Raw genomic sequence first — 27,513 nt, 5'->3', positions numbered from 1 at the left:
CCCCAGCTCGTTGCTTCGAGAAGCGGCTGACCCTGAGGGAGTTGGAGACGGATGAGCGTAGGGCTCGGGAAGGAAGATATTTAGGAAGAGAGAGTTGAAGGTATTTAGGCCCCGGGCCCCAGAAGGCCTTGTGGACAATGCAGAGGGTTTTGAACTTAATCCTCGCAGCCACTGGGAGCCAGTGTAGAGATTTCAGTCCTGTAGAGATACGGTCCCTGGGCTTGAGGCCAAGGACAAGTCTCGCAGTTCTGTTCTGGATGAGTTGCAGAGGGCGGAGAGTGTAGGCAGGCAGATTAAGATAGAGGCTGTTACAGTAGTCCAGGGTTGGTGTTTTGTGTCACAGTGGTGTAGCTGTTATTTATTATGTGATTTAAATAAATGTATGGATATTCTTCTGTACACCACCCTGTTTTCTGGCTTATTGGTGGCACGGGGGGATGGGGGGAAGCTGAGCGGTATTATACAGGTCGGGATAAGAATCTGTTCAGCGGCTTATTGAGTGACATCTTGATTGGGGAGGGAAGAAACTCCCCGAGTTGAGAATGGCCATCCAATAAATCATTATACTGCCCTTCTCTTTCTCCACCCATACACCCTACCCCTTGGATGCTCCCAACAACCCTACCTCATTCCCCTCTGAAGGGTACTCCACCCCACTCTGCCCCACCAAGCCTAGCGTACCATTCTCTGACCCCACCCACTCTACCCATAGCCCTAACCACCCTACCTCATCCCTCTATATCCCCAAACTCATCTCTATCTTTGACCACCCACCTACTTACCTTACGCCACCCCTCTGAGTGCCACCATACCTTACACGTCTGTACCCATACCCGCCGCACCTCTTCCCTCCATGCCGCCACTCACCTGCCCTACCTTAACACTCCCTGGCAACACCCAACCACTCTTCCACATGCCTCCCTGCCACCGCCACCCCTCCTACATTACATCCATGCCTGCACCCACACTACCAACCTCACCCCTCTCTACGATCAAAACCTCACTGCTCTCTAACCCCAACTGCCATATCTGTCTCAATCCCCGATAACCCCCTATCCCACCCATCCTTGCTCACACCTCTCTTCTCACAACATACCTCTAACACCACCCCTCCTTACTTCAAGCCTGCCTACCAACACCCACCACGCCAACTCTAGCACGTGGCTGCCTACCATCTCTAGCCCTGCCACCCTGTTAACTCCAACGTCAATTTACCCCTGCTCCACCACTCCAGCTAACCACAGGAATTGCTGTACATATTTTAAAGACACTTCTGCACATATGTATTTGCTGACCAGTGCTATAAGTGGGCCAGGTCCAGCCTGTGGGGGCCCTGTCCCACCACGCTGCAGAGGGTCATTATCCCGTCACGGTCGCAGCCGCGACGGGAGATGAGCCCACACCATGATTGAAACAGGCAGCTGTGACTAACAGAAGTGCCAGCCAGTCACAGCGTCTCCCAAACTGAGCGAAGATGTGGCTGGCTGGCACTTCTGTCAGACACAGCTGCCAACAGGAAACACTGCAGCGTCTCCAAACTGTAACTTCCTCTCCTGACCCCTCACGAGGGGTGACGAAGTTACAATTCCTTTGTTGCTTGTGGGCAGAATCATGGCTGCACCCCCTCCACAGGTCACCTGGGGGCTGTGCGCTGCAGATTTGATCACTTCGCCCACGATTAAACAGACCAAGGTTATTTATTTATTTATTTATGAACTGGGTTGTGGTCTGTTCCCGCTCTGCGCACAACGTGGTTCATTTACTTATTTATGCATTGTTTGTTGAATAAACTTATCGGACAAACAATGCATAAATAAATAAACCAGGTTTGTACAAGGAGCGAAACGAAAAGTGGTGAGAAAAAAAAAAACAAGCAAAGAGGGCAACAACAGAGAGAGGGAGATAAAAGAGGAAAGGAAATTGGGAAGAAAAGAACAGATTGATGAAAAAGAGAGATAAGTAGGGAAAAGCTGTGCTAGAGGTGTTTGCAGGTGTATCTAAACAATGCATAAATAATTACCTGGTCGTGTGCTGCGGGTGATTTATCTATTTAGTTTGTACCAAGCGTTGATATGCACATAGTGGCCACACCCATCATGCAAGCCACAGCCCTGGATGAGGGTCCCCCTCACTTTCTTACCCCACTTAAAGCACTGTCAATTCTGACATATTTTTAGTAAATGCAACACAGTGAAGAGAAGTATTTCTACTGTGCCTAATTATACAGTATTTTGGAAGCAATTGATATAAATAATATCCACGTGTTTACCCTTACCATTACGATATCCTGGCGGACGCTGGACTTTCATATGTGATATATCTTGTGAGAACGGCTGCCATAGACCAATGGAGCAATAGTTTTGAGGGCACCTGAGGGCACCTGTTTAATGATTTCACGGTTGGAGGGGCGGGGGGCGGAGTGTGTGCAAGGTTGACCAGGCTGTGAGTGAGATTTCAGCGCACATTGCAGAGAGAGGGTGAGGCGTTACCGGGCCTGCCACCACGCAGCGCTAGAAACATGGCGGACGTGCTGAAGAAGGTGCTGGCGGCCTCCGGCTTCACTGCGGACATCTACTGGCTTCTACAAGCGACCCTTTCCATCTGCCTGGTGGGTCTTTTGATGAAGGCGGTGTCGCTTTACCTGCGGAGACAGAGGCTCGTCAAAGCGCTGAAGAGTTTCCCGGGTCCTCGGGTCCATTGGCTGTATGGAAATACTCACAAGGTATGTGGGGCAGGGTGGGGACCTGGCTGCAAATACCCAGCTGTTACCCCAACACACAGCACACTTGCCACGAAAAAGGGGGGGTTTCTGAAAGACATACTGCAGCCAGGGGAGTTGCTAGGTCTGGAAAAGACCCGGGGCTAAGCTGATGTTGGAACTGTTGGGACTGGGGGCTAGCTAGTCTTTTGGCTGTAGCTCCTGAGATTCTATCAGGGGCTACAACCAAAAGATCAGGGGCTATAGCCCCCTTAGCCCCCCCCTAGCAACGCCCCTGACTGTAGCAACACTTGCTGAGCCCACGTTTTCAAATGCATTCTGAAAAATACTTGACAGACAGGTTCATTATGTCATCAGATGCTAACATGTAAACTGACGCACTTCTAAATATCATGTTCTATACAGAGACTAAGAACGCGCTCGGTTTGCATGTTTCAGCTTCAGGCGTGCGGCTGGAGCAGCATAACTCTTCTTTAGTTCTGCCCCATGAGTGGCTCTAACATCTGATAGGCTGTGAGCTGAACCAATGAAGTGAAAGCAGAGTTTAGCCAAAGTCAAGGGAACACCTTGTGCTCCATTAAGTTTGGTGGTGTGGGGGAAAAAGTGTTGTTAATGGAATTACTGCCATTTTTACTGCACCAGTTTAAGGGTATTTCTCGACTTTACCACCAAATCATAGCAGAATTACCATTGGTGGTTTTACCACTGGCTGCACTTCTTCTACACTCTAATGCTTTGCTGTGTGAGACTCCACCATCGGGATTGAAACCCCCTTCGATTTTGGAGGATTTACCTTCAGTTCTGAGGAAGTAATATGCCTTGGCAGATTAGCCACCTGTAAACCCACCAAACATGGAATGAGGCCCATTGAATGTTGGCAATTATGCGTGTTCATCCTCTGTAATCATGTATACACGAGTATGTAAAACTTTAGAGATCTGTGGAGAATTATCAATATGTGCTAATTTCCCTTACCTTTTGAGACCCCCAGCAACTTTGCTGGATTTCTAGGATTTGATTTTTTTAACCTGGGAAGAGTGTGAGCCTTTTTTTCCCACTCTTCCATGTATTTTGATGTGTGTTTTACTTTTGTGTTCTTTGGTTGGGGAGTTTTGAAACAACCCGCTAAGCATCATCTTTTTCTGTGTGTCACACAGTACCTTCAGTGCAGTGGCACTGGGGTGTCTTTCAGACTCCCCAAGGTTTAAATACCTTCCCTGGGACTGACTACTGTCTCCCATAGCATGTAAAGTTAAATTGACTTTACTAGTCTCTTTATATTTACTGACCCAACACACCCTATCTTCCTATAGAGTGCTGGAGGGGTTGCCTTGCTTCCCCTAAGTGAAAACACTCATGTAACAGTCAAATGTTACCCTTTCCTACTTTAAATGGCTGGTGGCAGTGGTTTAGATCAAACTACCATGATTTTTCCCGACCGTGAACAACGGTAGCTAAAAATCGGGTAAGCCATGTTTTTCAAAATGGCGCCAAGACCTATCTGTAAAAACATACTCAGGTTGACTTTTTTTGCCATTTCTTTTAGGAAATGTCCTTCTTGTGTTTGCCTCTGTGCGCCAAACCAGGTTTGGTCCCTTTGTCCTGTCGCCTTTGGTGGGCTTCAGTGCTGAAGCCCTCCTCTGGCACCAGGGTGTCTGGAGTCGACAGGATGTGAGGGAGGTGCCCGAAACTCCCTGTGCTTAGTCTCCTAGGAGACCTGAATGCACTCTGTTGTGATTGGCCGGCTGGTTGTCGGGCAAGGACAGCCACCCTGTTGTGTGAGTGACAGCCAGGCTGGAATGAATAGGGTAAAACTGTTTAAAAGCAGGTCTCTGGAACTTGGAAATCAGAGTCGACCATGGAATGAAAGAACCGAAGAGGAAGGATGAGGACTGCTGCAACTCCTGGATGACCGGTGAAGCCCTGCTGCAGGTCCAATTTGCTTGAAACTCTGACGACAGAGAAGCCCTTCAAGGTTAACTTCTCCACTTTGAGTTTGGTGGGAACAACCAACTCGCAAGCCACCTGGACACCGTCTCCATCTGGTTGAATTTTCATCAGAGTGCTGTTGAAAACCGGATAGACAGAGACAAGGAAACCAGCTTGTGGAATTTAAGGCACTCAGACCTTAAACCAACGTCTTGCTACAACTTTTAGCCTCTTCCCTGGGCATTGCAGGAACATCCCAACGTCCTCCTTCTTGTCCTCATGACAGAAACGGCGAGATCTGCTCAAACTGCCAGGAACCACTGCCTCAGTTACAGCTCTTCTTCATTAACAAGGTACTGTGCAAACGCGGTCCGGAAAACGGACATCGAGAAAGTGCGTGAAACTTTCCTCAACTACGAAGGCTTGTCGTTCCCTAAACATTCATCAAACTGTTCGCTAGCCAAATTCTTCTAATCTCCACGGCAAAGACTTAACCGTTATCTGCCAGAACTGTGCTATCCTATACAGACTCTGAACCATTGACTTTGGCCCAGGCCTATGAGAAGAATTGCTGGTTGTAGCTAACTGAAACCCTTTGCCCTGCCTATGAATGTATTTAGGCTGTCTATTCTTATAACCTTGTTGTTTTACTCCTTTAATAAAAATGTCTGAAGTGCCATTTTCCTTCCACATGACTGTGTAGTACAGGCTTGTACCAAAGGTGAAATTGTACTGACACTTGTAGTCTTAATTGTGTGTAGTGTTCCCAAAGGGTACTGCACATGATTCTGCCTAACAGAGATATTTGGAGATCTTTGGATATGTATGAATTCCTGCAGGACAGTCTACTCAGCAGTCAATAAAATGAGTATCAGTATCGACACAGTAACAATGCAGTGAAGTAGGAAAACTGTGGTACCACAAATTGTTACACGCATCACCAATATTTACTATTGAACACAACTGAGCATGAGAAGGAGGGTATGGCAGAAAAGAACTGCGTGCAGTGGATAGGGTTGGATGGGAAGGGGTACCAGAGAGGTGATGGAAGAGAGCAACTGTGATTTGGATTCAAAATGGAAGCTGAAAGATTGTTTTGGGTCTATAGAGGTAGCTGGCATGTGTAAGTGATGCCCAGCTCTAACGTTTTGATGAAAGCATTTACTGCTACTGGCCCTCATTACGACCCAGGCGGTAAGTTACCGCCTGGGTCGTACCTTTACCACCATGGCGTAAACTATGTTTACGCCATGGTGGTTGGCGGACTTACCGCCCCATTCCGAGGTTGGCGGGGCGGTAAGTCCCCATTAACCCATTTACCCTTCCCCATTCCCATTTTTGCCCCATAGGGCATAATGGGAGTGGGGAAGGCGTTAATTACGCCACCGTAAACTACGGTGGCGTAATTAACAACAAGGTCCCTTAGCACCATGGATTTTAACACCTGCTAAAAGCAGGTGTTAAATCCTCCATGGCGCTAAGGGACCTCGGAATCAGGCGGTAAGGGTCGGCGCTGTTTACGCCGCCGTAAACCCCTTACCGCCTGGGTCCTAATGAGGCCCACTATGTCTTAAATACAGCCTGTATTCTGCAGAGTATTGGCAGTTACTGCAGATGTCAAACAGTCACGTGTATCATCTGAACCTGCTCTCTGCCACCGAAGAGCAGGCGGTGCCGATCAGGCTACTGATGCAGTGGGGTACGAGCACCCACTATGCTTTTGGCATGGATTTTATGAGCAGCAAATCTGTTTAGCAGTTTTCATTTTCAGAGATGGAATTACCTTCATCATTTTATTAAATCATAAACATCTAAATAAACCAGGGATTTTACACCCTTGATGAGATTTCCTCAGACACCCCCAGACGGAAAGGTTGAGAACCACTGTTCTAAGAGTCAGGCTCACCCACAACATTAGAAAATAACCAGTTGCCATCTGCACTCGCATGTTGAAATCTAGAATTATGCAGCATGTCCATTTTAACTCTCTGTAGAGAGATGACATAATGCACAAGCTCTGGATTGTCCTCAAGCATGGCCCAGCTTTTCTCGAATCCCATCATCGGTCTAGGAAGGTAGGTAGCAGGCTGATCAGTGACATCTAAGTTCAGTTTACTCCAATTATAGGTTTGCAGATGCCTGTCTGGTTCTTATTCCCATGCCCATTGTTTGAAAGGGTGCCAGGCTTAAGCCAGCTTTCTGTAACTGGAAAGTGGTTTGGCAGGCAGAGGCTTGCGGTTTTTTTTCTGTGGTGTCTGCATAGATGGTATTCTGTCAGCTCTGATGTCATGGGTGGATCCCACCTGAAAGAAGTTCTGTTTCTTATAGCATGACCACCCAACCACAGGTAGTGGATTTAAAGGGCTCTGGTGTGTCTTTCCTGTCCTATCAGAGCCTGGACTGGATTGAGCACACGGTTTCCATTTTTAAATCCACTCTGCAACTGGAAAACAAATTAAGACAAGCTGTCATATGTCCCAGTTATGCCTAAGGATTGTATATGAATTGTTCGAACTACAATTGTTCGAATTACAATTGACCTTTGCACAATTGACAGAATTTTGAAGGTCACTTGTTGAATATATGCGCGGGAAACCCCCGCCACCCTCCATTATATATATATATATATATATATATATATATGTATATTTATATGCGGTCAATTGTGCAAAGGTCAATTCGGACCCTTGACATTCGGTCAATTCCGTCATTCGAACAATTCTGTTCGAATAATGTGGGTAATACCGTGTCTAAGTGCGCAGCAGATATGTCAAGAGAAAAGTCTGGCAGGAATGTCCTGGGGCTTGCGTGAACAACTGACTTCTGGCTATGTCCTGCTCCAGAATTCTAAGGCTCCTTTTCTATCAATTGATCATGTCTGTCCGAGTGGTTTGGGGACCTCTTCACTGCAACTGCTCCTGTGCCTCCTCAGACTTTGCAGAGTGGGGCAGTCCTTCCATTCCTGGCAAATGTCAACCTGACCTGACTCCAGCTGAAGACAACTCTTCCAGTTCTGGCAGGCCTTTCAGATCTGAAACCTCCCAGTTCACCATCATAGGTTTTTTCTCTATGCTTGTAGGCAAACCTGAGATCACTGAATATAGTACTAACTCCATGGTCACCTTGGTAGCCGCAGAACCCTCTCTCACAAGAGTGGGACCCTCGGGGAACTTCAGGCCTGGACTAGGAATTACCAATCAGACCAGCATCTCAAACTCTCCTGCTAAAGAAACCTCAAGGCCGGCTCATAGAGATCACTCTTTAGTGCCTGCCTCGAATATGTCTGGGTCAGGGAAGTCACTACTCAAAAAACACCCTACTGGAATGGAGTTCTTGACAGCAAAACAGTGCATTGAGATGTTACCTCTCCAACTACCACTTCCAAGGTAAAATATGTCGGACCATCAAAACCTCTTACCAGTTGGTTAGTTCTGGCATTTACTGCCCCATCTTCACCCATTGTTACTTGCCAGCAGTATCACGCACATTGGGACACATTCCCCATTTATGAACATCCAGTTCTGAATTATCTGGTGGGAACTGGGGCCCCCCTCAAAGGACCCGGTACCATCCCCACTCAGAATGATTGATCCTTCGGCTAGTCCATGACTTAGTGGGACATCATCTGATAAATGTTTGTGTGCCTCCAGAGACTGGAATGTGCTATTCAGGGCTGCCTTTTTAACCCACCACACAGCTTGTTCATTTGGGCCTCTGATGCATTGCCTTCCATTTCCCCTCACCTGTTTTTACACCCAATCTCATCCAACCACCCGACGCATCTTGTTTCCAAAGAGTATGAAACCAAACACTAAATAAATCAATGCAAACTTAAACCGAATATCACAATATCTTATTTTATTTGTTGTTTTATCGCACATCAAATTTCTCAAAACTACTTTGATGCACAAGTCTAGTACGCAGGGGTGAATGGAGGGGTCAAGAACAGCTTGTTACCAAATCGAGGGAAAATAGGGTATAAGAAAGAGATACAATTAGATATGGGGTTAACACAACATGGTAATTACATCATGTTTCAAAGACAAGTTGGAGTGGAAGAAGGGGGAAAAAAGTACAATTCACATTTGTCACAAAAGCAGAAGGAAAATTCCTAGATCGGTACTAGAAATAGCAATCATGGAGTGAGGCAGTGAATAGTTTGAATATCCCACAGAAGCATTTATGAGGCTGGTAGAAGAAATACTTAGCTTTAGTAATTGGCAAGAAATAGGCTTTAAGGGAAGGCAGAGCACAGGTTTGTCCCACAGAGGATGCCTCATAAGGAAAGTACTTACTGCAGGTATTAGACAGGGGGTTTTGGTTAGTCCAAATAATTAATAAAATCTCAGGTGTGAAGGAGCAGCTGCATGCTTCTGACAGAAATCCCACCCCCCTACCTCTTATATGTTGGAAGCCTAAGATCGGCTGTGTTTGACACCAGCAGTTGTGCCAATACCACAGCATAAATTTGAAAGGAAATACACACTTGTGTAGGAGCACGATAGAAATAAATAAATAAATATCATAACATATCAAATGTACCCCCGAAGAGATGACAATCTAAGGGAGGAACGTCCTGAAGGAATATAAAAAGAGCAAGGAAAGAAGCCTGTGACATCATAAGAGATTATGGAGGACATCTCAGAATACTGGCAGAAGAGGATGTCTGAATTCTACAGAAACTAATGACTAAGTAAAGAATCGAGTGAACTCTTCAATATGAAAAAGAAGATTATATGTGCACAAAGTGTTGCAGAGAATTAACTAATCAATAATTGTACAGACGCTGAAACGCAAGGTAGTTTTAAGTTATCATAGAAGCTGGCTATACATAGTGAATAGAATGCAGGCAAAGCCACCTTTGTATATAATCTGAAAATAGAGTTCGAACTTGAAGTTCTAGAGCACAATAGTGTGAGCTCGCACTGCCATGCAGTCAGAAGATGAGGATAATTTTGCAAGGCCAAGGTCAAAGACAATCTTCATGGCAGAAGGCTTGGGTGATGAGAGATGATGGGCTAATTGGGTGGGGAGGTATGTCATGCCCCATCTCCCTGCACCTGGGTCCGGTCTTACATGCTGCTGAGTGATACCAATGTTCCAGACCTGGCACAAGCATGACAACTAATTGCAGTGGTCCATATAATGAATGAACTTCTAGTTTGAAGACCAGTAGGAAACTGTGTATCTAATGGTTTTAAAGATGCAATGTTTTAGAGGTAGGTATATGCTGTCCACCTGACAGTAGACAGTGAATCACAATCCTAGTCCTTATAGATAATATACTAAGATGTCTCCCATTAGCCAATCCTGATCCTCAGTAGGTTTTCTATTATTTGCTACGTAGTATGACATCACCTCTGATGTATTTTTGGTATACAAATGTGTTTTTGTGAAAAGATTGTTGAGAGAAATTGAATGTACATCTGTTAATGTTCTTTGTAACTCCCTGCTTTAGATAATTGTTAATAAAACAGTATCTTTGCCATCTTCCTGAATTGGTTCAGTTATTTGGAGTTGGAGTTATTCTGTGAACCCATCCATTGCATACACGTTCTAAAGGGCCATACATTCATTTGGTAGCAGTGTGGATGGTTGAAAAAGGTCCATACTAGTTCCTCTCCAGTATTTCAGATGATTGGGCATCCTCTGCCATTAGCGGGAAGATTACAGGGTTTCCTGTCGAGAGCAGCCGATGGAAAGAAACTTGCAAGAAGAACTGAGGTGGTGGGCAGGTCCCTCTTTGATGACATCTCTGCCCGGTAATCACGGGCACTCTGCGGATGGAAGACAAAGTGGTCGGATTGGAGGAGTCGATACCGAAGGCCTTGAGTCGATTAATGAATGGTGAGTAGACTAAGGAGAAAAGCAAATAAAGGAGATGGGATTGTGATCATTTTTTTAAAAACTGGAAATATTGTGAAGTGAAGAGGTAGCGCCTAAATGTCCTGACTCAATGGAGTAAGAAGGAGACATCTCAAATCCCAGCGGGCGTAGAGTGAAATATAAAACACATAATCAGGATTACGTAAGGTGATGTCTCAAACCCTGTATAGGGTATAAAAAGGTAAAGGTGAGAGAACAGTGTTTATGATGTGAAATGTTTCGACTAGTCTGAATGTTATTTGTTGAGTAAACTATCGGGGAGCAGTAGAATTGTGGAAAAAAGTTGAGCAACCGTGATTAAGTATATCAAAAGGATTGGCGCCAATCAAGAGAATAGATAAGCTAATCAGGAGAATAGACATTATAGATAAAAGCCATTGAACCAAGAGGATTGAGCAGCGATTGATGGTGCTTGCTCATATTTGTTTTAAAACATTGAGAAGGTTAACATAAGGTTACACTGGATGTAGTCCACCAGTACACCAGTACCGAGCATGATTTGGGCATTACAAGTACAGAATTCTTCCTCGAATCCCATTCTATCTCTTATAAGGAACAAAACAATATCATAATTCAGATGGTAAGTTTTGCTCTCTGTTAACAACGTCTTTTGCTTTGAAAATTCTATTCACAAACAGCTCGAGGACACTACCATGGGCTCCAAATTCGCTCCGGCTTATGCAAATCTTTTTATGGGCTTTTTTGAAATCAGCTATGCATGGAAACATACAGCCTATAATGACTCCAGTAATATTATGGTCTGGGGTCATTACATTAATGATATTATCATGATCTGGGAAGGAGATGAGTCAGAACCAACCTCCTATGTCAAATATCTCAACAACAACAAATATAACCTTAAATTTACTATGAACAACATTACTAAAAACATAACATTTCTAGATCCGGAACTCTACACTGATAAAAACTGAATATTGACCAATCCTTATACCAAACCCACAGCGGGCAACAGTATCCTACACGCAAGCAGTAACCACCCGAGACATGTGACTGGTAACATCCCCTACGGGGAGATCCTTAGGTTGAAAAGAAACTGCAGTACCAAAGCAGCATTTGTGATGAATGTTGAAGAAGCAATCAAAAAATTCAACCAATGAGGATACAAACCACACAAATTGAGAGAATCATTGTTAAAAGCCGAGACAATCACAAGGGAATATTTATTGAAAGACAAACCTAAAAATACCTCAAAGTCAATGACTACCAAATTTATCACAACCTACAACTCAGAGGCGTCTACCATACATAGAATACTCAATAGATATTGGCATATATTAATAATAGATGACATAAAAGTTTGAATGAAACACCTCAGATCTGTTATCGGAAAGCCCCAACTGTAAAGAACATAAGCCCCAGTCATCTGAAACCTTTTAAAACACAGAATCGAAGGAGCATGTGGTATCAAAAACTTTTATTTGGTATTTACAAATGCAGAAACTGATATATGCTTTAATTTCTAACAGAACCAAAAGTGTTACCCTACCAAATGGCAAAGAGAAGCAAATATTACAGCTAATGAACTGCAACAGCACATTCGTAATATATGCAATTAAATGCTTTTTCAAAAAAATTATTCATCGGGAGCACTATCAGGCCTTTAAAAACAAAAGTATTTGAACACATCCCTGCTATTCAGAACAAAGATCTGAGATACCCTTTAGCAATACATTTCAGTACAGAACATCCAGACTCTGATGTGGAGCAGATGACAGTTTGTGGGCTAGAACAGATAAAAGACTTACCTAGGGGAGGTAACAATGAGCTCCTTTTGAGACAAAGAGAAGCAAAATGGATTTGCCTCATGAATACGTGCGATACAGGGTTGAATTGTGACAATGAACTTTATAATTGGTTTTAACCATATCATTTGACTAAAATTAAAATATCCAGCAATGCTTATTAATCATACTAAATTAAGACAAAAGGTTTATAATGTCTAAAATAATGACCAAGGACTCTAGCTGTAAGTTTAGAAAAGTATGCAAGTCAATCAGACTGCACCATTACCAAATGATGCAATTGACCAATTTTGCCACAACACACCAAACACATGTATTCACAAGATTAAGGCTTGTGTACAAAATAATGACCTAGGTCCCCATCTGGTAGTCAAATAAAGGTATGCAAGACAAACAGGCTATATCATTACCCAGTAATACAACTTAAAAGCGTTCCTAATGCACATCGAATCTACATAACATCCACAACATCGTAATTATCCATGTGAGTTAATTGCTACTTTTAGGTCAAAAGATTACAGCAGTATACTCGCTTCTATGTTTAAATTACCAACAACGGAGTGAGGACCTTAAAGTATTATATTTCAAATTCTCTATTAATGACAAATTGAACTGATCAGCACCATGTGCCTTAAGAAATCACCCCTAAAATGGCTGTGATGCATTGATGTCATCTCACACATAGCCATTTAGCATAATGACATCATTGTGCCGTCGTATGGTGCTATAAAAGCCCACACAATTTACTAGGGATCTATGCAACAAACTGGCTGCATCCTTCCTAGACAATCGTATCCCACTTCAAAAGGAAGGCAGACTAACATATCTTAAGGTAAGCTGAATAATCAGTCTTTTCCAAACCATTGTTATCTTGTCCTAAACATGGTTAAAGAGAGTAAACTTTCAACAATAACTTTATTTTTAATTGATTTTAATAGAAGCAATTTGTCCATGTTCCCATTTCTTAGTGTTACGCTCACCTGGTCGCTGTGGAGGCATTGGGGCACGGTTGCAGCCCTTCCTGGTGTTAGATCTCCCCCTTCTGGTTTCGTCCCCTGCGGATCAGCTATGGGCGGTGACAATTGGTGGCTCTGCTCCTGTGTGGATATGGTAAAACGTGAATGGGCTGGTAGGTGACTGTGGTACCTCCCAACCCATTTGACCTAAGGTACGATTTCTGTGGGCACGTACTGGCCCATAAGGCTCATCTGACTAATGTGAGTGATGAGCTCTCCGTCCTTTTACTTCTGGCAGGGGTGCTTGCTGGAATCTAGTTCCTTCACTGATTCCTGAGTATTAGTGTAGGCCGGCTGCAACTAAGTTCCTCTTTCTGCTTTCTGTCAATGTCTTTTGTATTTTCCCTGCTTTCTGCTTTCTTTCAAAGCCTTTGTCTTTTCACTCTCAATGTCTTGATGTTACTGCTGTCAATATGGTTGTTTTGCCCAGAATAATGTTTCTCTCTGCTTTCTTCCAAATAGGGGGTAAAGCAGTCCAACAGCGACTGTGGAGGCGTGGAACGCTGCTGAGCGGAAAATGGATGCAACCGCGATGTCCAGCAGCAAGTGAGTGATGGTTTTAGGGAAGGCGCACGGTTTTAATGGCAGTGAGCCCTTAACGTAATGTCTGTTAAGTGTCTAACCTCGTCTTTGTCTTTTCTTTGCAGGTGCTGTGAGTTCGGATGGAATGCGTCGTGCCTAGATGATGCTGCCTGAGTTCCTGAGTGTGATGTGCGGTACCAGGAAGAAGATATCTGCGCTCTGAGATGTTTGCTGGTGAGCCGCGGTGCCAGGAAGAAGGTGTCTGTGCTCCGAGATGTTTGCAGGTGAGCCGCGGTGCCAGGAGGAAGATGTCTGCGCTCTGAGATGTTTGCAGGTGAGCCGCGGTGCAGGAGGAAGCGCACATGTGAGCAGGATTCTTCCAGTGAAAAGCACAGATGAAGATGGCAGGGTAACTTCAGGTAAGATGAATCCCAGGCGACAGTGAGCGTTACGCTGCACGGAGGTGCAGAATAACGCGAAGCGTGTGCCTTGGGGTTGGGCTGGCTTTTATAGCTGAGCTCTTAAAGGCCACGCCCCCTAGCAAAGTTATGCATGCCACACCCTGCCAGGCCTAGAAGTTAGAATATGCATGTGCAGATGCAAATGAGGATGGAGACCACACCCGGACTAGTTACACGAATGAGAGTTCTTGAGAGTATTCTTGCTCCTAATAAAAGAGTTCCTGTTTATTCTAAGCATTTCTGCCCATAATGAAATGTCCTGTTTAATTCCTTCCATAAGCCTGGCGTCAAAGGTGCCAGGACTGTGTCCAACCAGGCCCCCATGCATAAATGTCACAAGGGGATGTGTGTGACCCATGATGCCCCCTGCACCCTCGACTCGATGGTACCACTCTTGTGATCCTGGGCCTAAATTCACTTAAGGTGGTCCCGTGGGAATGGGGGAAGAGGGAGGGAATCTTTGGATGGGTTCAGGTGAACCTGCACACGTAAAGGCTGGGGTTAGTCAATGATTCAGCTCTCGAGACACAGATTTGGGGGGCTAGAAGCCAGTTGAATTCACCCAGTCTGGGGGGGGTTGGTGCAGACGTTAGGTCCACAGCGGCAGGGATAGAATGGGAAAGAGGGAGGAAACAAAGGGTTGGCCCTAGACCTGCTCCAAAGGTAAGTTGAGCAGGACTAGAATACCTATGCGACGATGGCCAGTGATAATACTAGCAAGATTGTATTCAAAAGCCTAAACTCCCCAATCAAACGGAAAAGATTGGAGAGATTCTTAAGAAGGGAACACTCACATATAATAGCCATGCAAGAAACATATATTCACACCTGGGACAGTCGTAGAATTAGTTTTTGGGGCTACACTAGACTCTTCCAGGCTACCCAAACCAGTAAGAAAGGAGGAGTGCTCCTAGCACTGAAAAATGGGCTGGGCCTGACGCCGGATGGAAGAGATGCCGATCAGGGGAGATACCTGGCAGTAACCCTGATGGGGAGAGGAGAAAACTATACGATAGCGACCATAAATGCCCCCAACTCAGGCCAAGACGCATTTGTCCAAAAGGTATTGACCAGACTCGAAGGATTTTCCAAAGTACCCATTATCCTGGCAGGGAACTTTAAATTAGCCTGAGTCCCCTCTAAAGATAGAAGTAAACTAGCAATAGGCACACAGGGCAGACCCTCAGGGGAACTTAAAATTAAAAAATCTGGCACTGATAGACGCATGGAGGGAGTTGGAGGTGGACAAGGAGGGATACACCTTTTACTCCCAAGCGCATCATACGCACTCCAGGATTGACTGTGTGGCTATCCAATTAGATCTCATATAAACAAGGGCGGAGGAACGCAATCTTCTGTTCCTGAGACAAAAGTACTACATTAAAGCTAATATGTCAGATAGTCTACTGGCCAGAATTCTGAGGAAAGAGGAAAAGGCTGAAAATTAAAGTAGAGGGGGCAATTCTAGCGCTGATAGTAAGGACATACAGCGAGAGTTCATCCAATTCTACTCAAAGCTTTACACATCTGGCAATTCCAGCCCATCGCTACAGGAACACTACCTGCGCCAGCTCGACCTTGCGAGACTTACGAAGGGTAAGAGGGAGGCTCTGGAGCAGGACATAACTGCGGAAGAAGTCCGAGCAGCAATTAAAGGAGCTACCTATAAATAAATCCCCAGGATCGGACGGCTTCACCGCTGAGTTCTATAGGGCCCACAGGGACAACAAATTCATCAACAGGGTAAGAGCAAATTACCAGCACCCTCTTTTGCGCCTCTCCATAAACGGTCAGATCTCGGACCCAGTTCAGTGGGGCACCAAACAAGGGTGCCCACTCTCCCCCATACTGTACACAATCCATCTAGAACCCTTCCTAGCAGCGGTAAGAGCCAACAAGAACATAATGGGGAGCCTCCAACAAAATCGCTGCCTTCATCGAGGATATGCTTCTAACAATCGTCCAACTGGAGCTCTCCCTAAGAGCGATAGAAAGCAAACTCAATAAGTTTGAGGGAGTAGCAGGGCTTAAAATAACCACAAATAAATTGGAGGTCCTCAATCTTACGCTTCCTGAGGAAACAATACAGGACCTTAAGAGGGGCTCCCCGCATAGATGGGTCGAACACCCCATAACTTACCTGGGAATCAAGCTAGCTAAAATAGTCGAGCAGCTTATACCATGCAAACTATCCTCCCCTCCTAGAAAAAAGTTTAAAATGATAGACTGGGGACCCCTATTCATAACACACCTGGGCCAAATAAATGTTCTAAAAATTGTCATTCTCCCCCAACTCCTCTACTACTTTTCGGCACTCCCCTTCAGGGTACTGCCCGCCCTGTTTAAGACCATCCAAAAGAAGACGACTAAATTCATATGGCAAAATAGAACACTGAGGGTGACCACCAGAGTTATGAAACTGCCTACCTCCGGAGGCGGGCTGGGAGAACCAGACTTCCAAGCATACTACCTGGCAACCCAGATGAGGGTTATCCAGGACTGGCAGAACGACGATAGGGGTAAGATATGGAGGCCAATGGACTGAGCTGTGGCGGGGGGGACTGGAGGGGTTACCTTGGATGTCCAAAGCAGACACATTGCCCCAAATGTACGGCTGCTCTTTGCTTGCGGTGGTGGGCGATGCCTGGGATGAGGCAACAAAGCGGGCTCACATCACCTCCCACCCATCACCTTACATGGCAATATTTGCAACCCACAATTTACCCCAGCACACAAAACCACTGCGTTCACCAGCTGGCAGCAGGGGGATGCCCAAAAATCAGGGACATGTTTGAGGGTACCAAATCAAGCAATTCGACCAATGCAAGGCAGAATTTGACTTGCCTGAGACAGAAAGATTCCGATATACACAACTGAGGCACTGGCTACTCCATCCCTCCTTGAAGCAAGCAGGCACATGCCAATTAACTCATTTTGAAAAATATCTGAATACAGACCCTGGGAATAGAGGGGTGGTTGAAGCCATATATACGAACCTGAAAGCAGGTGAGGACCCACCCCCAAGGCCCCACATGAAAAGATGGGAATCATCCATGGGGCAGATAATAGAGGAGAGTGCATCGTCAAAACTCTGGGTGAATATCCCCAAACTCACGAGGTCCCTGAAAATTTGGGTAATCTAGGTTAAACTGCTGGTCCAGTGGCACGTAACGCCCACAAGACTCGACCAGATTTACCCGGGCACATCAAAATACGGTTGGATGGAATGTGGAGGGGAGGGGACTTGGAGCCACATGTGGTGGGACAGCCCCCAAATAGAGAGCTATTGGAGGGGCATACAAGAGGCGACAGAGTGAGTCCTGGGGGTGAGGGCTGGGGGTCATAGGGGACTGGCACTGATAGGACTAGATGGCTAGTTGGAAGACCTTCCATCAATATCAGACCCGAAAGTGTTTGTGATAATGATGATGGCGGGAGCACTAGTAGTGGCGCAAAAATGGAAATCCAAGATCCCCTCCCACTGGAACACGAATGGATGGCTAAAAAAGTACACACTGGGCAAGGTTGTTGGACTTCCTACAGGAGGGGTCCTTGGTGCCCAAGGAACATGTGACTACTATTGTTGAATATACACGGATTGACCTAGGGAAGGGGAGCTGCCGCATCCCTTGATCAGAAGAGCGCAGCACACAACTGATGCCTACACCCAAGAGCATGCCGCCCGCAGATGGCATTTACGGATTATGATCCACTGTCAAACCAAAGGGGGGCGGGGGGTTTAAGGGCGAAGGGAGAGGGACAGTTTACCAACGGTTGAAATGTTCTGTTTGAAAATGCAAATAAAAACGTATGTTGAAAAAAAAAGTATTCCCAAGTATAGGGATAGTGTGGAATGGGTAAAGGACACAGCAGATAAAATGTTCATGTCATGGCCACAAGGGGGATCATTGTCAAATGTGGTATTGCAACACATGACAACATACTTGCACGCTGCAAACACAGGGAAGAAATTAGAGAACCCTTTAGCAATTTTAGAGTTCTGGAAGATGTATTAAGAGGAAAGAGAAGACCCGCCACCAGCGCAATGGATGCTTAATCACCATAAAGTGGAAGGCGTTGAACCTGCAGCTTCCCTTACCATGCCTGAGACTAAATGTGTTGCTACGGAAGATATAAAAGTGTATCTTACAAAAGAACCGAGAGCAGCAACTGTGTACAGTAATCTGATATATGAACCCCCGCTTACAGTAGTGATGATAATCCGGAGGAGAATAAGAGAAAGATAGAGATTTATAAGATCATCCAAGACAAGAAAGAAAAGAGTGAGTGGTCACATTAGTCAAATGAAATAGGCAGGGCGATTAAGAGATGGAAAGGGGAGAAGGATAAGGCTGACATGGAAGCAATCGTACAGAACGAATGGAAGGACAGATATTGCTCAAAATAGATGGGAAAAGTATTGAGGAAGTTAGGCAAAGAGAAGGTAAGGATGAACAAGAAAGGAAGGATAAGGAACGAGAGAAGAGATTAAAGAGAATGAGCAGAAAAGGAAAAGCAGGGAGCGACGAGAGCTGATACATCAGGACGAATAAGAAAAAATAAAAGAACAGACAGAAGGACAAAGAAAGTATGACAATAGACGGATAACGATACAAGAAAGGGACAGAAAGGAAAGAAAAATGGAGGAGGAAGAAGCACAAAGACTTAGGGACAAAAGGTTAGAGAGATGAAGGGAAGAAGAGGAAAGAAGGGAAGAAGGAGAGAAGCACAAAGGCAAGAGGAAGAAAGAATTAGGAGGGATGCGAAAAAGCAAAGGGATGTAGATAAAGAAATAGAACGAAAAAGGAGACAAGGTCTCGATCGATTCCTATCTCATTTGTAAAAAACAAGTAAGGCCAAGCCCAGAAATTCTATGGGACAGAATAGAAGAGATTCTTCCAATAACAAGAGTGATGCCAGCAGCATCTAGAATAATTCTGGAAGAAGAAAGATTTGATATGGAAAGCATTAGAGAAATGATCAATAAGGTCTATCGAGTATGGAATCGGTAGTGTAGAATATGAGGGAAAGATGATCAATTCCCCTATACCTCAATCATGAAGCGAGGAGGGAAACCCATTCAGTGATGAATGTAGAGTATTGTCTTTGAGCAGCCTGAATTTAGGGAAAGGTGAAGGGGATGAAAGTCACACTAGTTGGGGACTAGACATGTCAGATGAGGAAAAAGTCTGGTATTGAGGCAGAAGGAGGAAATGCGTGCACCCCTGAAGGAAGTATGCAGATGGATAAGGAAGTAAGATGGTCAGATTTGAAACAACCTAAAGATAGAACACCAGATCCCATAGCATATCCTGAGAATGCCCAAGAATGATCACATAGTGAGAAAGGAGAGTCTCCACCATATGTAAGTAGGTTACGGTCATTATCGACTAGGAGACAGACAGGGACAATCATCCCTGACAGGAATAGATTAATAGTGGAATCCAACTATGGGTGGAGTTCACACCGTTCCCCTTTATTGGATAAAGGAAGAGTGAGACCACAATAAATCCCAGGGCCGCAGATGGACAAGAATAACTTAAAAAGCAAGCTCCCGAGTTTGACTTCAGGCACTGTGAAATGGATATACGAATTAGAAAAAATGACAGGAGGAAATACACTAGCCATAGGGGACAAAAAAGGTCTCCTGGCAGCTATTCTTGCATATAGGGCTGATGACATATGGAGGAGAGAGGGACATTCAAGTGTGACTGCACATAACACAGCGCATGATGGAGCATTGTTTAATACTTGTAGAGCAGACATTTGGTGGGCTCTCGGTGCAGTAAATTGATACATCAGATATGTGTGCAATTATGACATGTAAAATGAAGGAAGATGAAGACCCTATTGCTTAAATTCAGGATATTCAGGAGAAATGGCAACTTGAAACTCATGAGCTGTGGGAAAAGACAGTGGCATTATTTTACCACATTTTCAGGGTAATTCAGCGCACAAGTGGCGCATGCGGCTGGCGTACAGTGTGCGCGTGCGACTTTCTGCGCCAGCCATGTGCGCTAAAATCCATTTCCGCACACAGCGGATTCATGGATTTTAGCATCCAAAACCAGCATTGGGGCAGAGTGGTGCAGCGACCCTGCAGCAGCGCCAGTTATGCCCCCAACCCCTCCCCGTGCACCATGCACAGCGCACAAATCCTGTACATGGCGCACAGTCCCCGAACCACAAAAACGCGATTGGCTCTGTGCAAGCGGGGTACGTGTATTACTCAGGTGCGCAGGAACTTTCACACGCGATTGGCCCTGTGCGAGCGGGGTACGTGTGTTACAGAGGTGCACAGGAACTTTCACACGCGATCGGCCCTGTGCGAGCGGGGTACGTGTGTTACTGGGGTGCGTGGGAACTTTCACACGCAATTGGCTCTGTGCGAGCGGGGTACGTGTGTTACTGGGGTGCGCAGGAATTTTCACACACGATTGGCCCTGTGGAGCAGGGTACGTGTGTCACTGGGGTGCGCGGGAACTTTCACACACCAATTTGCTGTCAGAGCGGGTTACATGTATCCAGTGTGGTGTGCGGGAGTCCTACACGTGAATTGGCGCTGTGGGTCCTCCCAGGTGTCCCCTCTACCCCTTCCACAGCCCCTGCAGGCAGCCCACACCACAGGGGACTACCTGCACCCCTGGACATGTCCTGCAGGCAGCCCATCCACCATGGCCATGCCCCCCAGCCAGGTCACGTGTCACGTTGCACTAGTGATCACCAACTCATATCCCCCTACACCCCCACTCCCCATCAGTGAGGGGCACCTGCCAGCAGGCACCCACACATGGCCCCCTGGACCCCCACCCCCGATCAGTGAGGGGCACCTGACAGCGGGCCCCAACTCATGTCACACACATGTCCACCTGCACCACCACCCCCATCAGTGAGGGGCACCTGCCAGCAGCTCCCCACACATGTCCCCCTGCACCCCCACCCCCCATCAGTGAAGGGCACCTGCCAGCAGGCCCCCAACCATGTCCAACACATGTCTTCCTGCAACCCCACCCCCCATCAGTGAGGGGCACCTGCCAGCAGGTCCCCACACATGTCCCCCTGCACCCCCACCCCCATCAGTGAAGGGCACCTGCCAGCAGGCCCCCAACCATTTCCCACACATGTCCCCCTGCAACCCCATGCCCCATCAGTAAGGGGCACCTGCCAGCAGGTCCCCACACATGTCCCCCTGCACCCCCACCCCCATCAGTGAAGGGCACCTGCCAGCAGGCCCCCACTCATGTCCCACACATGTCCCCCTGCACCCCCACAGGGCCATTTTTGATTTTTTTTCTTTTATTACAGTGTGTTGTCTTGTGTGGCTCCCGTAGGCATCCACTGTATTCTGGCTGGGCACATGCAGGCTTGTCCTTGTTTGGGTTAGATGCTTGGGTTCATGACACACACACCCCTCCTGCTTCCCGTTTCCATGGGCTTGCAAAGGGTGTGACCAAGTGACAGTGGGCCTCATTAGGACCCTGGCGGAGAGGGTTTTACGCCAGCGTAGTGCATGGCGTACCTCTCCGCCATACTACGAGTTCCCGTAGCGCCATGGCGGCCTTTTCCGCCTGGTTTTACCAGGCGGAGAAAACCATGGCGCTACGGGACCTCGTTGTTAATTACGCCACCGTATTTTACGGTGGCGTAATTAACTCCTTCCCCACTCCCATTATACCCTATGGGGCAAAAATGGGAATGGGGAAGGGCAGAATGGGGATTGGGGATTTACCGCTCCGCCGAGGTCGGAATGGGGCGGTAAATCCGCCAACCCCCATGGCGCTATCGGCGGCTTTCCGCCATGCTTCGCGGTGCATTTAGCACCGCGAAATCCGCCTGGGTCCTAATGAGGCCCAGTGACTTACACAGTGACATTGGGCTCCCATGAGCTGTGTGGGCAGTCTGTAGTCAATACTGTGTGTACATCCCTAGTGGGTATTATTGTTGTATTGTACACTGCATGGTGTATTGATATGTGCTTGTGCATCCATGTCTTCCTCCTAATTTGCAGGTTCCTTCCTCATGTCTTCAAAGGGCCGTCTCCTTTGCAGATGGAGTTCATGTTGTATGCAGTACACTGACACATTTGTGTGGCAGCAACACTCTACAGTTGGAAGGGGTCGATGTGCTGGCTTATTCAGGTTGTAAGACTACCACTACTTTGACTTAGTACTGTCATGTTTTTGCAATGTTTCATGGTGTGTTGCTGTATTGTGTTGGTGGTAAGTATTTGTTCATGTGTGCAGTTTGTTATTGATTACTGGGAGCATATTGTCTGGGGGCAGTTTCCATTTGGGACAGTGCACTTTGTGACACTTGTGTCAGGTCTTGTGCATTGCTTTGTTTGCTTTCACATTGCATGACATGTCATGGTGTGTTGGGTGGCCGAGCTGGGGAGGGGTTGGCTGACATGGTGCTATTTTCATGTTGTATTTTGCAAGGGGGTAGTCATTCATGCAGCATAAATGTGTGTATTTTTTGCCCATAGGGCTCAATGGGAATGGGGAGGGCGCAAATAATGGGCCGGTGTATGCCAAGCTCGTTATTTGCGCCCAGGTCCCTTAACGGGTCCCGTCCTTAACACCTGGTCAGACCAGGTGTTAAGGAAGGGACCCGCTAAGGGACCTCCTAGTAGGGCTGTAAGGGATTACCAGCACTGGTTTCCTTACCGGTGCCTGGCATCCCTTACCGCCCTACTCGGAATGAGGGCCATTGTGTAATACTGCAGTGTATCCTATCAACAAATCTAAAGGTGGGTCGTGGAGATTTATATATGATATGAGACAGATTAACCGGATTGTATGTGTAGAGTTTCCTTTAGTTCTTAATCCGGCGACAATACTGTGCAGTATCCCAGTAGAAGCTCGATATTTCACAGTGATCGATTTGAAAAATGCATTTTTCTCGATCCTGTTGCACAATGACTCACAAAACATTGTTCATTTATGTTTTGCCAAAAATGACTGAAACATACGAGGCTGCCTCAAAGGTATTTTGAGTCCCCATCGATCTTTAACAGGGCCTACAGATGGATCTAGGTAATATTGTTCTCAAAAGCGCAGTAATACAGTACATAGATGACATTTTGATTTGCCGAACTACAAAAGATGAGTGCAGATAGGATTCTGTTCATTTGATGACTATTCTATCAGATAAGGGATATAAAGTAGACAAAGAGAAGTTACACTACTGCCAAGAAGAGGTGTTATATATATATATAGGCCAGTTGATTTTGCATGAAGGAAAGAAAGTGACAACTGAGAGAGCTGATGCAATTATGAAAACCGCAAAACCAAATACAGTGTGACAGATGCAACAGTTTCTAGGTTTATGTCTCTATGTTAGAGCCTGGGTGTTTCATTATAGTATGTACACAAGGCCACTTCTGCAAGCATTAAAGAAGGCACAAGTGGGTAAAATAAAGATAGAATGGACTAAAGAAATGGAGGATGGATTCAAGGAGTTGAAAAAAGCAATTTGCACAGCCCCTGTTTTAGGCATTTCCAATTATGCAGAGGAATTTTTGCATACAAATGGGACAGTCATGACAGCAGTGCTTACACAAAGTACCACATTGGGGTACAAACCTTTTGTGTATTAAAGTGGGATTTTAGACCCAGCTATGAGAGAACACTTCCTTTGTGAACAGTCTTTGGCAGCTGCCGCATTTGCAATTAAGAAGTCCAAGTATTGTCATGGGCTGCTCTATGACCCTCTTCGTGGAGCAAGCCTCGTTTGCCATTTTAGATAACCCCAAGGGCATATTGACATCCCAAAGAGCTTCAGCTTATGAGGTAATGATTTCTAACCCAGCAATTAAAATCGTAAGATGCAAAATAGTGAACCCTGCCATGTTCATAGCTGAACCAGTAGAGGAAAGTGATCATGTACATGACTGTGCTAATTATGTTGAATTTTATGATGATATACCACGTGTGAAAGAGAATGTCTTAGCGGGAGGGGAGATTCTCTTTAATGATGGTTCTTCGAAGATTGATCAGACCAGTGGGGAAAGGCATTCAGGCGCTACAGTGGTAAGACGCAGATTAAACAGAATTCGAGGTGGTGGGAAGTGCAAGACTACTGTTTCATTTTTCTGCAAGCAGCAGAGTTAGTGGCGCTTATTGTCACGCTTGAGAAACATGAAGGGCAGGAAGTGACGGTGTACAGTGACTCTTCCTACATGACTTCAACCATACACGCAGGTTAAGCATGTTGGAAAAGTAGGGGCTACCTCCACGCAGCGGGTACTCCAGTGAAACATGCATTCTTATTGGAAAGACTCATCAAGGCACTTCAACTCCAAGTAGCCATAGCGGTCATTAAATGCACAATGCACAGTAAACAAACAGATTGTATCTCTTACAGGAACGAAGCTGCAGAAGTATAAGCCAAAAGGGTTGCATATTCTCCAGAAATTTTGAATTTTGATACTGAGAGTATTATAGAAAATTCAGTTACAACAATGTTAGTGCAAGAGGGGTTTAATAAGTTATAAATAACCCAAAAACGGGCAGACAAGAATTATGGAACAAAGGGGGTGTTCTTTATCCCCCACTGAAGCGTTATGGCTACAGGACAGCACTGGACAGCCAGTGATGCCAGTAACTTTTTTGAAAGACGCGCTCAAACAGCTGTATTACCCCGTGCATGTAACTAGAGAGAGTGCTGCTTCTAGTATTGCAGAAGACTGGTTCATTCCTAATTTGTTGGAACACATTGCACTATTTATGGTGAACTGCATTGTGTGTCAAAAGTTTACTGCTGTGCATACACTGAGAATGATCAGAGGGGTAAACCTCGACTGAATGTTCTGTTTCAGCATTTACATATTGACTATGTCAATATGCTGCAGATATGTAATGAATATAGGTATCTATTAGTGGTGGTGTGTCCCTTCACTAGGCGGATCTAGGCAGGTCCTCATACACACCCTGATGCCATGTGCAGCAATGTTTTTAGTGTGCAAAGTATTCCCAGGTGGAGTGTGTGAGGTGCTAAGATGATAATGGGCCACATTTGTCAGTGAGCCATTTGAACAGAATAGGGCTTCTATTAAATACAAAGCACAAGATTTCTTCTGCTTATTACCTGCAAGTGAATGGAATATGTGAGGGACTCAACGGCTTCCTCAAAGAAAGGCTTACCAAGATTAAATTGACTTTTAAGAAGGGATGGCTGTATTGCCTACCCCTAGCCTTATATGCCCTTCCAAATCAGCCAGGCACAGACCACCACCTCACCCCGCACAAATTGGTGACAGGGCGTTGAATGAGAACGCCCCTTTTACCTCTGTCTGTAAGAGTGATGCCCAGAGCGTAGCACAACATTTACGTTATGAGATGCATGATTGACATGTATGACCTCTAGTATGTCTTTCATTTCAGATCAAGTCAAGCGCCGGGGGTCGGTCTAAGAACACCGATGAAGACAATTCTGCAGCCAATCCAAGTAAACTACTACCACCACTTAAGTTATATGTTGGGGACCTAGTATTAAATAAAATGTTTACCAGGAAGTGGCATGAGCCACGCTCCCATGGGCCTTTTTCCGTTGAAGAAGAGTCCCCTTCCGCTGTCAAAGTACATGGAAGAAGTGCTTGGCTGCACATGAGCGACACAAGAATCTATAAGGGCAAGACCTTCCCTCCCACTGTTGCTGATCCAGAAGCAAGACAAGAAGAAAATGAATTTCAGCGTGTGCAGACTCGATCGATGACTAAGAAGAAGGACGATAAAGCAGCAAGTGATTAGAAATGTCTTTATTGGGACTGGAATTCGATGGATGCTCCTTATACATTTAGAAGGGACTGCAAAGACAGGCAGAAGAAATCCAGGGGTTGAAAAAAACTTTTACAATCCTATTACAAAAGTGAATAATTGTATGTATATTATATTATGGCTGGCCGCAAGTTCCTGGCTAACAATTGGAAAAGAGAGCAGTAGCCAGATTCATTTTGTTGAAATTATTAGTTTCATTGGGAACACACATGACCCCGACCGACAGTGACGTTTATCGGCTTGTGCTTGCTGTCTTTGTGTTCATACTTCAGTTTTACCCTACTCATGTCAGACGAGACGTTACTATTCACACGTTATTGCAGGATCCTAAAATAGGCCCAGTGATAAGAAGACTCCTTATTGCTACAATTGATCAGATTTTACAGTTGCAAACATAAAGAAACATGATGATTGTATTAGAAATGATGAATGTAGAGAGTGGCATGGCTCTAGGAAATGAACAAGTGCAACAAACAGTAGGGTGGCGCGAGAGATGGATGCTAATGTTCTTATGCATAATATACGCTTGCATGATTGTTTTCTTCGTCTTTCTGTTCCTCATCTTTCACAGTCTGTATAATGTTAGTACTTCTGTTGAAGGAGAAGTCCCTATAGTTCTCCCCCTGTGAAAACTACTTTTGATTTACTCAATGATTACTATACAGATTTTGGAAGACACAAAAGAGATGCAGAGAAAGACAGTGAATGGATAAATACCTATCTAGATAACACAGCTCACCTGAAAAATAACAGGCGGTACCAAGACATGAAAAAAATAGGGGAAAAAGCATCTAAGGAGGTTTGCTACCTCTGTTCTCTTATTGCTAATGACATGAATATAGTACAAACCTTTATTGCAAGAGAAGTTCAGAGCATGATGCGAAATGTCTCAGTCATCTTGCAACATGTACTCCTCGAGGACAATTTCAAGGAAGTTGGGTGACCATGCAATGTAGATCAAAAAAGGTTGTTTCCATACCAGGATGACTGCATCAAAAAACTGCAAATGGAAAAAGAGCCTGAATGGAAGAGCAAGATGCTTGTGTATCCTGCTGCAGGATGGTATGAGGTGATCATTGAAGAGATGAGGAGAATTAATTGCCATATTGTCAATTGTGACAGAAGTAGCCGGATCAGCTGAATGTTGGGAACAAACTCAACTATTGATCGATGGACAAGTAAACTCCAAGAACGGATGGGAAGAAGGAATGATGTACTGTGCAGCTCATCTGCTGAAAACAGTATGTACAAGAAGTTCAGAAGGTGAATGATCAATGTTGAAAGTCATGGGCTAAGCACTCCAAACTACTGACATGGGTAGAAGACGAATCATGCCTAGTAGTTGTGATCCCATTGGATAATGCAACATTATGCTTCAGAAGACACGGAAAGAGCTATGTGGGATATAGCAAAGAATGCAAAACCACAATTGACGTGTTC

General features: G+C 45.4%; 1 protein-coding gene across 1 annotated transcript in view; it reads left to right on the top strand.

Annotated features, from left to right (window-relative positions):
- The first annotated feature begins 2,465 nt into the window (after window positions 1–2,465).
- The window catches only part of LOC138547986 (cytochrome P450 4B1-like), a 196,804-nt gene continuing 171,756 nt past the window's right edge, over window positions 2,466–27,513 (top strand). Inside the window, exon 1 of the mRNA XM_069642248.1 lies at window positions 2,466–2,722. Coding sequence (XP_069498349.1) covers window positions 2,519–2,722 — 204 coding nt within the window. The 5' untranslated portion in view covers window positions 2,466–2,518. The remainder of the gene's footprint in view (window positions 2,723–27,513) is intronic.

The sequence above is a fragment of the Ambystoma mexicanum genome, chromosome 1q, assembly GCF_040938575.1.
Source record: "Ambystoma mexicanum isolate Mex_15411 chromosome 1q, UKY_AmexF1_1, whole genome shotgun sequence".
Classification (NCBI taxonomy): Eukaryota; Metazoa; Chordata; class Amphibia; order Caudata; family Ambystomatidae; genus Ambystoma; species Ambystoma mexicanum.
This window is presented reverse-complemented; position numbering and strand designations above follow the sequence as displayed.